Source organism: Peromyscus californicus, unplaced genomic scaffold (genome assembly GCF_007827085.1).
Source record: "Peromyscus californicus insignis strain IS unplaced genomic scaffold, ASM782708v3 Scaffold_24__1_contigs__length_46423439, whole genome shotgun sequence".
Classification (NCBI taxonomy): domain Eukaryota; kingdom Metazoa; phylum Chordata; class Mammalia; order Rodentia; family Cricetidae; genus Peromyscus; species Peromyscus californicus.
Window position 1 is genome coordinate 44042177 of NW_026294535.1, and position 14317 is coordinate 44056493.

The following is a 14317-nucleotide window of genomic DNA, read 5'->3' on the forward strand; positions in this document are numbered from 1 at the left end:
GCGCCATGTGTGTGTCTGGTGACTGAGGACGATAGAAGAGGTTGGCTCTCCTGGAACTGGAGTTATGGGTGGTTGTGAGCCACCATGTGGGTGCTGGGAACCACACCTGGGGCCTCTGTAAGAGCAGCAAGTGCTCCCAACTGCCATCCCTCCGGCCCCCATGGCAAATGTCTTCTAGGAATACAGAGACGCACGCTTTCATCTCTCCCAACTGTAGTAGAATATTAATTTAAGGTGTGTTACTTTTGTTTGTGTTGCATTTGTTCAACTCTGTGGAGCTGTGTTACTGTGTCTGTGGAAAACACCTGATGGTCTAATAAAGATCGGAACGGCCAATAGCGAGGCAGGAGAGAGGATAGGCAGGGCTGGCAGGCAGAGAGAATAGATAGAAGGAGAAACCTGGGAAAGAGGAGAAGAAAGAATCTGTCAGAGGAGGAGGAGGAGGACTCCAGGTACAGCTGCGCAGTAAGCCATGGAGTAAGAGTGGGATTTACAGAAATAAGAGAACGGGGTAATTTAAAGTTAAGGAAAGCTGGCAAGCAACAAGACAAGCTGAGGCCAGGCATTCATAATTCAGAATAAGCCTCTGTGTGTGATTTATTTGGGAGATGGGTGGCGGGCCCTCAAAAAAGCAAAAATAAAATACAACATTCATATGTGTATCTGTGTGAATGTATGGTGTGTGTGTGTGTGTGTGTGTGTGTGTGTGTGTGTGTGTGTGTGTATACCGTATGTGTGCTGGTGCCTAACAGAAGCCAGAAGAGGGTGTTGGATCCCTGGAGCCAAAGTTACAGGCTGTGAGTCACTCCATGTGGGTATTGGGAACCAAACTCAGGTCCTCTGAAAGAGCAGCCAGTGCTCTTAGATGCTGAGCCATCTCTCCAGCCTCCAAATGAACCATTTTAAACTGTATAATTCAATGACATTCAGTACATTCCATGCTGGCTAGTTTTATGTGAGCATAACACAAGCTAGAGTCATCTGAAAGGAGGGAACCTCAACTGAGAAAATGCCTCCATAAGATCTGGCTGTCAGGCATTTTCTTAATTAGTGACTGATGGGGGAGGGTCCAGCCCATTGTGGGTGGTGCCATCCCTGGGCTGGTGTCCTGGGTTCTATAAGAAAGCAGGCTGAACAAGCCATGATGAACAAGCCAGTAAGCAGGATCCCTCCATGGTTTCTGCATCAGCTCCCGCCTCCAGGGTCCTGCCCTGCTTGAGTTCCTGTCTTGACTTCCTTCAGTGATGGGCTACCATGTGGAAACCAAATAAATCCTTTCCTTCCCAGGTTGCTTTCGGCCATGGCGTTTCGTCACCACAGTAGTCACCCTAACTAAGACTCATGCACACTTCTAAGTCATTGTCCCTCCGAAAACCTCTGCATTAGTTAAATGGGGATCTCTACTTGGGCCTCTTCCTGTTTCTTGTTTTTGAGTGGCAGGACAAACTCTAGGGAACCTCTCCACTCCAGCTTTCTCTCGTCCACATAGTTGCAGTACCACGGAGATGCCAGGTCCAGTGGGCAGTGCTGAGACCTACCTTGGCTGGCAGGTAGCCTCTCTGTGGGTGGTTTGCTCACACTCGAATGACCACCACCACGCAGGAAGGGTGCTTCACAGGGTTTATGGGCACAGGCTGCACATGTGGCCAGCAGCAGTTCCTTTTTGCCTTTTTACTGTGGTAAGTATGGCTGGTTTTTAGGATGGGTTTAACAGTTCAGTTACCCCAGGGTTCCTCACCAACCACTACTCTTTTTTTTTTTTTTGGCAGAGGAAATTACCTTTACCGAGCTGAGGGCAGCTTGTTACCCATCATCGTGGTTGCCGGTCGACAGTGGCATTTGTCATTCTGGAGACTCAGTCTAGCTACCACCACTCACCACGTTCTCCTTCCGGCAGCACAGACAGTACCCGCGGGCACCCTGCCCTCAGCAAGAACCCTGCCAGTGCTGAGCCGGGTCTCCTTGCTACAGTACGGAACGGATTGGGGTGGTGGTAGTGGGGGATGCCCCCCGCAGCAGTGAATGGCTTCCTCTGCCTCTCAGCCTTGCTCTCTTCCCAGTGTCCTTGATAAGGACATGCTGCTTGGGTAATCCACACTGTCCTTGTGACACTTTCCATACACGTGGGATGAATTTCTTCTGTCCACGGATCCTGAGGCCAGTGGGAGGCTGTGATCTTAGCTGTGATGGAGGCAGCTGCCCACGGCCAATCTGCTCTCCGCCTGTGGGGCTTTGTGTTTCCAGAGCTGGTTCACACTGGAATATGTGTTGACACTTAGGACCTTTCATGGCTGTGTAAATGTTCCATTGTATGTACATGCCACCCACATTGTATTTATTCGCCCGAGAAAGGGGATTTTTAAAATTTGCTAATTAGTCTTTCCTTGTGGTGAATCCAGATAAAACATCTATCACCTAAATCATTTTAAAGGGTACAGTTCAGTGCGGCCACACCACTGTCCTGTCCGTCTCCGTACCAGAGGACGCTGTAGCTCTGTAACTTCCTTCTCCCTCCCCCTTGAGGGCTCTTGATCATTTAAAAATCTTCAGAAAGTTTTTGTTATTATTATTATTTGTGTGTGTGTGTATATACACGCAGGTGTGTGCCTGTGGTAGCCAGAGGCCAACGTTACCTGTTTTTCTCTGTTGCTCTCCACTTTATTTATTTATATATTTTAAATGATTTATTTTTTTACGTGTTTGTCCGTACATGTATGAGCAACATGTTTGTGAGTGTCCTTGAAGGCCAGGAGAGGGTGTTGGACCCCCTGGAGGAGCTGGAGTTACATGTGGTTGTGAGCCACTCGACATGAATGCGTCCAACCGAACTCAGGACCGTGGGAAGGGCAGCGAACTCTCCAACTTCACCTGCACCTTATTATTATCATTATTTTTTTTTGATGGTGTCACTCATTGGATTTGTAGCTCCCCTGTCAGCTGATCAGTGAACCACTGGAATTCTCCTGTCTCTGCTCTCCCTGGGCACTTCTGTCTTCTCTACCCACAAGGCTATCCTGCCCTTCCCCTGCCATCTTTTTCCTTCATTTTTTGGGGGGCAAAGTTTCCTCATAGCTTAGGCTGGTCTGGAATTCAGTATGTAGCACAGGTTGGCCTTGAACTGTTGATTCTCTAGCCTCTGCCTCGTCAGTGCTGGGACCATAACTGTGGACCACCATGCCCAGCCCTCATTCCTCTATGCCTTTAAGCCGCACAGGGGGAGCCTCTGCTGGACCACACTTCCTTCCAAGGAAGGCCTTTCTCTGGCCTCTCCACATTCATACACCGAATACCAGGGCCATGCCTTGGTGTCCTCTGGGCTCTCTGAGTCTGCCCTCACAGGAGGGGACATCTCCCGCTAAGCAGCCTTGCCTCTCTGTGTGCTGGCCCTCCTTCCTCTTTGTACTCCCCATTTGCAGCAAGAGGGAGTCCTGGTGGCACCTTCGGACAGACTCTCAGAGGGACAGCTACGCCTTAAGGAAGGAATTAGTGCAAATTCTGCAGCTTTCAGTTTAGATAGTTTCCCCTTCCGTGTGTGTGTGTGTGTGTGTGTGTGTGTGTGTGTGTGTGTGAATGTGTGTAGGCTCCCTGCCATCCTGAGGCATACAGTTTTGCCTTAGGCAGCAAGAGCAGCCACCTTGAAACAATTCCTGGAAATTCACTTTCTCCCTCCCTGTCTAACTACACTTTTTTTTTTTCCCCGTCCCAAAGTATAGAGAAGACCTTATAATCAACATTACAGAGGAAGGAAGGTAGGAGGGAAGAGATATTGAGAAGCAGAGATAAAGTCTGGCAGCTTCTCAGAGTTGGCCTGGGCAAAGGGCTTATGTTTTGACCCTGAAGAAAGGCTGAGACACGCAGTCCCAGGATCCTGCCTGACTTGCCTGGCCTGTGTGGTAGGGGCAGGTAGGTAATGGAAAGGTCAGGGCTGAAGACTGGCAACTACCCAGCGTCAGCTTCTAGAAGTTTACTGAGCGAGAGGCCAAGTGTGGCCTCAAGAGCTACTTTGCCCTCAGACTCCCCAAAGAATGGGCCCTACCCCCATATACTTGGCTCTTTGGGCTCATTCACAACACAGCAACACCACCAAACCCGATTTCGTTGATTCTACTGAGTAGCTGTGTAGATGGACAAGTCACTCCGGCTTCCAGTCTCCGCTTTTCTATGTGTGTGTTTGTTTTCTGTTTGGTAGGACAGCAATACTTCCGCCACAGAAGCACGGTAGACAGTAAACGTAAGTTGGCAGGAGCCTGGAAGCCTTCCTCTCTGGTCTCTTCACTCACCAGCCATTTTCCTCTAAATTGGGTCAATACCAACCTCCTCTTCTAATTTGTTGTCTGAGTTGCATTTCTCAGAAGTATGGAAACATCCCCGAAGGCCACTGTGAGTCTCCAGAGATTAGATGCGACAGTAGCAGCTGACAGGAACTGAATTTTTTGGACACAGCTGTAAAGGACATTAGCTCAAGAAAAATCTCATAATTTGCAAAATGAACATTATCGTAGGTGATGAGACAATATACAGAGAGGTTAACCTGCCCAGGTCACGTGGTCAGCGGTTCAGTAAGCCTGTCTGGTAACACAATGGCTTCAGACATGACCCCTGCACACACACATTTTGTCTGCTGTGGACTTTTTTTTTTTTTTTTTTTTTTTTAAATCAGGACTTTCTTAGATTCTCAAAGGGGTCCAAGATGTCCAGATGTTATGACTGTTCATGGACACCAGCTAGGATGAAAAGATAGAGCTGGACACCTACCTCTGGAGGTGACTCAGCACTGGGAATCCTGGGAAGTCTCCTCAGGCCACCTGTGGGTTTGAGGTGGTCTGGAAAGGGGCCGGGGAGGGGGAATGGCCATTGCACCCTTCCACAAGGTTAAGGACAGCGGTTTACTAACTCTCTCTGCCTTCCTGAGCAGGAAATGGGGAGGTGCAACTCCAGCAAAGGAAGAGGAAACTTAGAAAGATAAGAGGCCCACAGGGCACCAGATACCAGCCCCGGCTCCCCAACCATGACACCGCCCAGAGCTCTCCCAGCATGCTCCCTTTGCACCCTCTTCCTTTCCCATGCCCCCCTGCCCCAGCTGCTCTGTGGATGTGGTGACAACCTCTCGCCGCCGACTCCAGAGCTTTTCGGTTCCAGCTTACAGAACTTTCTCTGGCTTCTCCAGGGTTTCCTGTGGCCTTCAATTTTTGTTTCTGCCATTTTGCAAAGGAGGTAGAATCTTAGACTCCCCAAAAAGTTAGAGCTGGGGGGACTTGCTGAGGTCATCTGGATTCTTACTCATTATAAAGATGAAGAAAATGAAGGCATTAGGGAATCCCATATCGTCAGACAAGGTAGAAGTGGAAAGTCATCTGTCTCAACTTTATTTATTATCTATTCACCTATGCTGGATGTTGGGTGTGGGCAGCTTTAAACACAGAATGGTTGTCAGATCTTGTCCTGGGGGGGTCTCTAAGCCCACCAAAGCTTTACTGTTTGGCCCACTCAGAACACCATCTTGTTCCTTCGGGGAAATGAAGCCATGCTAGGTCTGAGATGGAGTTCCTACAAAAAAAGCTTCCATTTTTCTCCGAGAAAGGCATTTGTTATTGAGCTATTTGGAGCTTCAAGGGAAGATGTTCCAGAGGTGTGGGCCCCTCCTGGAGCCCTTTTAGGAAAGAGGCCAGATCTAGCCCAGTAGATCTGAGCAGTAGGGTCATAATGTGTGGGCGCCATGAGGAAAAGGCCTCACTTCCCTGCTTTGCTGTCTTGACTCTACTGAAATGAGGTCTCGCCAGGTAGCTTAGGCCGGTCTCAAACTTGCAATCACCCTGCCTATGCCTGATAAGTGCCAGAATTACAGACCCATGCTACTATATCCAGTTTAGTTCTAGATCATTGATGGCTGACAGGAAGAAGGACATCCTTTCAGATGTGGGTTCCTGTCCCTGACTTAGAAGGATGTTGTAGCCTTGAGGGCTAGAAACTGATTTGAATAATCATGTGTAGCTCAGATCTTTACCAGCTTTGGAAGATGAAGAATGCCTGAGCACAGGGGAGTACGCCCTTACAATGGAGAGAATGGACATCACAGGGACGCCTTGGAGTGCATGGTGGCAGATTCCAAGTTAACATCTGTGTTAAGACTGAAGTGCCTAGAGATGACCAGCAGGAAGCATGGCTCTTCCCAGACTCTGGTTTCTTGTCCCAGAAAAAAAAAAAAGGTTTAGTGTTGTAGGGACTTGCTGACACAAGAGAGCAACGAGGCCGGTAAGTGGTGGAAGAAATGGGTAAGGCAAACATGGTTTCGTCTCTAGTGGAAGGTGCCTGTTTTATTTTGAGCTGAAGTCAGAGAGTCAGTTGGGCACAACTCTAGAGCCAGGAACCAGATGTAGAGCTCCATACACTGCTCTAGAGTTTGTGAGTGAGGCTTGCTGGGAAATTAAGCCAGCAATCTATGATGGCAAGTAGGGAAATACTAAAGTCCATTATAGATCAGCTGAGCAAACAGGTGGAAGATCATAGAAGTGAGGCACGAATAAATATTAAGACAGGCAGAGGACAGGGAACGGCATGTGGACTCCCTGCTAGAAGCCTGAATTCCTTCATGGATCCTGAGTCCTCCGTGTCTACTTGTCCTCTGTGAATGGAGTCCAGGCTCACTTCAGCACAGAGTGTATGAGCCTATTCTTCCAAGCCATGTGGCTCTACCTGGTGGCTCTGCTGGGTCTGTGGAACCTCCTGCGCTTGTTCAGGGAGAGGAAGGTGGTGAGCCATCTCCAAGACAAGCATGTCTTCATCACAGGCTGTGACTCCGGCTTTGGGAACCTGCTGGCCAGACAGCTGGACAGGAGAGGCATGAGGGTGCTGGCTGCATGTCTGACGGAAAATGGAGCTGAGGAGCTGAGGAGGAAGACATCAGACAGGCTGGAGACGGTGACCCTCGATGTCACCAAGACAGAGAGTATTGTGGCAGCCACTCAGTGGGTGAAGGAGCGTGTTGGGAACAGAGGTACCACTGAGACTCCTGTGTGTGTCTGTTGGTTTGTGTCTCTGTGTGAAGGGGTCTCCCATTCTCACTCCCTGGAAAGATTCCTGAAGGGGGTTGGGGGACTTGAAGTACCAGCAGCCTCCTGCCCTTCCCCTGAACATCACCTGATGTTTCTCTCCAGTCCTTATCTGCTGTCTCCCAAGCTCTCTGGTCTTGGTAAGAAGGTGCCCTGGGGAGGATTCACCTCATCACCTTCCTGTCTGTGCTCTGTCATCTCTTCTATGCAGAAGACTTAGACTGCTGGATGCTGGGTGCCAGCTTAGAGCAGGGTCCCTTTCCGGAGGAGAGGATGGACTCGGCCCTGGGCTGTGTGTGCAGGGTATCTGGGGCCGTGCTGGAGTGGATCTACTTGTCACCTGCCATCCTCTATGGAGGGAGACAAGATGGTTCCTGTGTGCAGAGCAGGCCATGACTGCTTAAGGACTGACTTGGGAATGTAAGATACCGGGAAGGGTAACTCTTCTTTCATCAAGCTGGTAGTGTTAACTAATGGGCCAGAAGAGCAACCTTGGTTTATAAGAAATCTAAGAATAAGTTGAAAACATGGTGATTGTTCAAAACAGTGGAACATGTAAAGCCACAACAATTAAGCTGTAATTCAGCACCCAGTGGATAAAAAACTATTAACATTTTAATCTGTATGCATTAAAATAAATGCTTTCTTTTCACTTAAAAAAAGGTGAACAATTTTTACCACCTCAACATTTCTTTGAGTGATAATGTTTTTTTAACTTTGCAGACTAGATTTCTCTGTGTAGCCATGAATATCCTAGAACTCAATTTGTAGACCAGGCTGTCCTCAGACTCAGAGATCCACCTGCCTCTGCAGTCTCCTAAGTGCCTGGATTGAAGGTGAGTGTCACTGCACACACATCCGGCCAAACTTTTTCCATACAATATATCTTCATCATGTCATCTTTTCCCCAATACTCCTACATTCCTACTCACCCAAGTCCATATTAGGTTCTGTCTCTCTCCCTAATCAAAATTAAAACAAAAACAAAATAAAAACCCAAAATGAAAGTCAAAACAAATGAACAGAAAACAAAGAAGAAAAAAAATTGTAGAACAAAACATCATGACCCCCTCTCCCACTTCCAAAAAATAATACATGGAGTTCATTTTGTGTTAGCCAACTACCCGGCATGAAGCTCCAATGTCACTATAGTGCAGAAAACTGTTACTCCCTTTACCAGCAGGTATCACTTACAAATAGCTTCTTGGTTAGAGATTAGACCATGTGTCCACTTCCCCTTCTCAGTGCTGGGTCACCGTCTGGAACCCGAGCAGGTCTTACGTGTGCCGCCATAACCCCTGTGAGTTCATGTGTGCCTCATCCTGTTGAGTCCAGAAGACAGATAATTGGAGTCTTCCATCACCTCTGGCTCTTCAGTCTTTCCATATCCTCATCTTCAAAGACCCCTGAGCCTTGAGGGGAGGGCTTTGATGAAGATTTCCTTTTAGGACTGAGTGTTCCAAAGTCTCTCACTCTCTGCACATTGTCCATTCGTGTGACTCTGTGTTCACTCTCATCTATTGCAAGACCAATGTTTTCTGATGAGTGTTGTGCAAGGTACTGGTCATGAGTGTAGTGATATGTATTAAGAGACATTTTACAGTATATTCCTTGAGCAGAATAATATTCTTTGGTTTTCCCAAGGCCCATGACCTATCTGGTCTGACGTTTCTGACTCCTACACAGAGTCAGGTATGGGCTCCATCTCATAGAGTGACCTTCAATCTAATCAGAAAGTGCTAGTTACTCCCAGGTCATTTGTGCCTCTACTGCGCAGTAGATCTTACAGGCAGATCACAGGTGTAGGTCACAGGGTTTGTAGCTGGGTGATCCTGGTGATTGCCTTTCTCCTCTGGGAGTGTACAGAGGGTCTTCTAGCACCTTGATTGTTTATCAGTAGGGGTGAAGCTGTTAGTTGGACACCTGCTCAACCTCTCCCTGCTCGATGACATAAATAACTATCATCTTCAGCAACATGTCCTTACTATGAGGTTGTGGAGAACAATGAGTAGCCTTGGCAATAGCCTGTGATGGGGGTTGGGAGTGCGACTCCATGGAGACCTTTTGACCAATGACTCAACGGGATGTAACCCATTACTGGCACTGGAGGTTATATTTGGTGGCATAAGATGTCTAGGTCAGAGATCATCTCCCCATCCTATGGTGACTCCATTTAAATTCCTTTCACATATGTATGTATTTTAGGAAGTTTCTATAGAAGTAGATTTCCATGTGGCTTCTCAAAACAAAACAAGACAAAAAACTTGATATTAGAATATGGAATTCCAGAGGGGCAACACATGCTTTTGAGCCAAGGATCCATATGACTTACTGAGCAATTTTTTGAAATGAACAAATGCCATGCTTAATGTCAATCAACCACTCTCCAATGCACCTTGCACAGAAATGGACAGTGTGGATATGGCGTTAATTGTAAGCCTTCCTGAGTGGGTACTTGGGGATCCAGGACTTAAAGACCAAAGAGGATGAGGAAGGGGAGCCTGTACATGAGGGGCAAGAAAGGGCGCCATTTTCTGAGGTCGGGGGTGGAGCCTCAGTGCTGTTGGTGATCAGCAAGCATTGTCACCTCCTTCATCCTGTCCCTGGGTTTTGCAAGCCTCTGAGAAGAGCTGCAAGACCGGCTTCATCACAGCCATCAACAGAGCACTGTTTTCCAAACTCTTTGCTCAATCAATTCTACAGCCATTTGTTTCTCAACTACTTCCACCCAGACATTAATTTAGTCTTTTCTTGCTTTTCTCCTTTGTGCTTTGCCCTGTTGCCTCTCTCACTAATCCTTCCTTGTAACTGTCTTCTTTTGCCACTGGAACAAAAAGGCAGCAGTGTGTCTTGGTCAGTGTTCTATTCCTTTGGAGGGACACCACGACCGTGGCAGTTCTTATAGAGGAAAGCATCTAACTGGTGCTTGCTTCTAGTTACAGAGGTTTAGTCCATTATCAGCATGGTGTGAAGCCTGGGGACACACAGGCAGACATGGTGCAGGAGAAGGAGCTGGGAGTTCAACATCCAGATCAGTTCTACATGTATCCTTCCAGACAGCAGGAAGAGTGAGACTCTGGTCTGGCTGGAGCTTTTGAAACCCCAGGGCCTATCCCCAATGGCACACTTCCTCCAGTGAGGCCACACCCACTCCAACAAGGCCAAACCCCCTAATCCTTCTCATGTAGTGCTTTTCTTCAATAACCAAGCTTTCAAATCTATGAGCCTGAGGGTCACATTCCTATCCAAACCTCCACAAGTAAAAGAATAAAACATCTTCAAGGATGGGAATAATTTGTAAAACACAATCATAGTTTCATGGTCTCTAGGTAAACATAGGCACATTATATCTTCAACATCCATTCTTAAAGCTAGCAAGTGAGAAGTTTCTTCCCAGGCAGGGATCTGGGCCATGAAGACTTAAAGGAGGGAGGTGTCCATGCTGTGAGCCTAGACCTCTGGGATGGGTGCTCAGCCCTGGTGATGCCATGCTGTTCCTCATTGCATCTACTGTCCAGTACACACATGTCTAAGTGGTCTTACCTTGTTGAATATGCATTTCACCCATAACTATACCTGTTCTGTGTGACTCTCTCTATTTCCACTGTCCCCAGGACTCTGGGGCCTGGTCAACAACGCTGGCATCTCCACCCCCTCGGGTCCCAATGAGTGGCTGACCAAGAAGGACTTTGCAACGGTACTGGATGTGAACCTGTTGGGCATGATCGAGGTGACCCTGAGCATGCTGCCCTTAGTGAGGAAAGCAAGAGGCCGTGTGGTCAACGTCTCCAGCATCGTGGGTCGAGTGTCTTTCTTTGGTGGTGGTTACTGCATCTCCAAGCATGGTGTAGAGGCCTTCTCGGACTCCCTCAGGTATTGCACAGGGATGTGGGTACCTGAGGGAAGCATTGGCAGGGGATTTATTTAATCAAAGCCATTAGGAACCCATCATGGAGAGGACACTCTACTTTTTGGGCTCTTTACCTCTCTGTCCTGGAGTTCTTTATCTGGAGGCACATTATCACGTCTCTAGTAGAGGGCAGGCAGGACTGAGCCCTGAGTTCAGTTCATCATGTGCTGCCGCAGAGGAGGGAGGGCACAGAGGGACATTACTGTGATAGAACTGGGTCTTTGAGTCAAGGATCCAGCCCCTTAGCTCCGTGATGTTTTCGAGTTGGGCTGAACATCTCATTCAAATGGACAGAAAGGTATCAGACCCCTGAGGAGTCCAAAACCAACACATTCCAGCAAATAGAAATGTTTTGCACTGGACCTAAAGACCATTACAACCGAGAGAGTGAGAGAGAGGACGGAGAGGAACTGTGCCCTTCCCTTGGATGGCCATGGCCCCGTTGGCTGTGCTGACCATGGTTGTCATCTGTTTGTCAGGGTCCTGTAGCAGGATTGGGCTGCAGCAGAGCAAAGGTTGATGATGGAAATCTGGAAACTCTATGTGTAGGTGGATTCTCCTTGGGAAAAGGACAGGCCAGATATGGAAGGAGGATGGTCAGCAGGAGGGCTGAGGTAGACTTGTGGAGAGCCTGAGGGCAGTGGACAGTATTTATCATGCTGTTGGCAATACAACACTTCAGTGGATTGAATCAGGGGAGCCATTTGTGGCAGGTACATCCCTGCTGGAGGGAACAGGGAGGCTGTGAATGTGAGGAAGTGGCAGGCAGGGCCTTGCTCTCTGAAGACACCTGCAAGAACAAAGTGAGAGATGTCCTGAGTGCTTCCTGGGACAGTGGGGTGGCCTGAGACTTGGGAGTGAGGTGGAGGTGACTCGGGCAAGATGGTGACCCTTTGCATCTGCAGTACATGGAGAGAGGTCTTATTGGTGTCATAGAAGGCCTAGTTTTAGGCCAGTGAGCTACACACACCAAACACTTAGTGTGACATTCCAAAGCACAGAGGCAATGCCCTCACCACAGCTTCATCCCCATCTGTTGCTGCACAACCCAGATCCACAACTGCGACCTCTCCTCACCACAGGCTCATGTTGGCATGTCACTGTACTCTTATTGTGAGTTCTTTTACAGAAAATCATCTGAAGTTCTTGATGTCTGTCTGTCTTGCAGGAGGGAGCTCTCCTATTTTGGGGTGAAGGTGGCTGTTATAGAGCCCGGTTTCTTCAAGACTGATATAACCAGTAGTGACAAGCTATCATCAAATATAAAGATGGTGTGGGACCAGGCCAGCTCAGAGGTCAAAGAGATCTATGGCGAGAACTTCCTGGCATCATGTAAGTGAGCTGAGCGGATCAAAGCCAAGTCTAGTCCTGAATCCTTAGTCTCCTGTTCATTCTGCTAGTAGTCACCCCAGGATCTTTCTATTTAAAGACAGAGCATTTATATCCAATTCTTTGGGGGTGGGTGTGTATCCCAAGAAAAAGAGTCTTGACTTTGAGAAGATGGTGCTCTGTTCCATCTGAGCCTCTCATCATCATGAAGCTGTGAGTGAGGTCAGGGACGGGAGGAGGAGGAGTGAGACAGCACTTTCTGCTGTGGGATGGTCTGTATGTCAAATGTGTTGCTGATTGGTCAATAAATAAATCACTGATTGGCCCGTGGCCAGGCAGGAAGTATAGGCGGGACAAGGAGGAGAATAGAGCTGGGAAGTGGAAGGCTGAGTCGGAGAGACACTGCCAGCCGCCACGATGACAAACAGCATGCGAAGATGCCGGTAAGGCACAAGCCATGTGGCAAGGTATAGATTAATGGAAATGGATTAATTTAAGCTATAAGAGCAGTTAGCAAGAAGCCTGCCACGGCCATACAGTTTGTAACCAATATAAGTCTCTGTGTTTACTTGGTTGGGTCTGAGCGACTATGGGACTGGCGGGTGACAGAGATTTGTCCTGACTGTGGGCCAGGCAGGAAAACTCTAGTTACAACTTTCCATGAGCTGAGACAAAGATGCCCAGTGTGCCCGGTTCTTCCTTGAAGCTGGGTTGTGGCCCCCCTGAGGACCTGGGACAGGCTAGGCTTGGCCATGGCTTCTGATGTGGGATCCTGGGGTCTAGAGAAACTTTCCTCTAACTTGGTCTAGATCGGGAGAGGTACAGGTCAACACCAGCTGAATCACTTCTCATTCTGCACAGATCTGTCAATGCTAAAGTCATTGGACCAAAAGTGCAGTGAGGACCTCTCCTTGGTGACAGACTGCATGGAGCACGCGCTGACTTCCTGTCACCCTCGCACTCGATACTCAGCTGGTTGGGATGCCAAGCTCTTCTACCTCCCCATGAGCTACCTGCCCACCTTCCTTGCGGATGCCATGGTCTACTGGACATCCATAAAGCCTGACAAAGCTCTGTGAAGCCTACATCTGTTTCTGCAGTTGGGGGTATGTGAGTGTAGTGTGAGGGAGCAGATCCTCAGGAGGAGAAGATTCCTGGGATCAGTACACACTTGTCATTGGCAGAGACATCCATAGGTATCTGATATTCTTCCCTCGGTATGAACATGATGGTCATAGCTCCACTCTAGAAACTGCTATTTTTAAACAATGATTCCCATTTTGGGTGAAAATAGAAAGTGATCTTCTATGTCTCAGGGTCATCTATTTTACTTATTTTATTTTTACAGAATTGTTTTTTATTTATCTGCATGCATGTATACCTGTATTCCATGTGTGTAGGAGGAACCATGGGGTCCAGGTCATTGCATCCTCTGGAACTGGAGTTCCTGGCAGTCTTGAGCTGGGAGCAAAGATTGTGTCCTCTAGATGAGAAGCAGCTGCTCTACCAGCTGACCTATGGCTAAACTCTTCATTTAATTTTTACTTAATTAGTTAGTTTGAGCAAGATCTCACAGTGTCACACAGGTGCATCATGTCCTTCTGAAGCTCTAGCCTTGCTATTGCACATCTTACTTAGTTCTGAAGACCTCACAGGGGTCAGTGAGGGAATGTAGAAAGGACAGACACACAGACACATGTACAGAAATGCTGGCATCCAGTGGTCTGCGTGTGCTCTGATGGATCCTCAGCTACTTCCACTTCAACCTGAACCCCCAGCATGTCTGTTATGGACAGCAAAGGGGAAGGGGCTGGCTAGTCTCTGCAGGAGGACTGAAGGCAGCAGTCTCAGGCTGTAAACACCCAGGAAGCTGCAATTGCTACTTCTTTCCAGACTGATCCACCATCCATAAACACCCAAACTTGTACCAGAGGAAGAAGGCTTTGCCAATTCTGAGCCTGACCCATATAGGGAAAGGCTTTGCCAATTTGTCATGGGTCTGAGGCCTTGGTCCTTGTCAGGCTGGTGC

General features: G+C 48.1%; 1 protein-coding gene across 1 annotated transcript; it reads left to right on the forward strand.

Annotated features, from left to right (window-relative positions):
• The first annotated feature begins 6681 nt into the window (after positions 1-6681).
• LOC128120029 (retinol dehydrogenase 16) lies at positions 6682-13367 on the forward strand. Its single transcript, XM_052753782.1, has 4 exons — positions 6682-6994; positions 10664-10922; positions 12128-12291; positions 13150-13367. Exons 1-4 carry the CDS (start codon positions 6682-6684, stop codon positions 13365-13367), a joined length of 954 nt encoding a protein of 317 aa, XP_052609742.1.
• Positions 13368-14317: the final 950 nt, after the last annotated feature.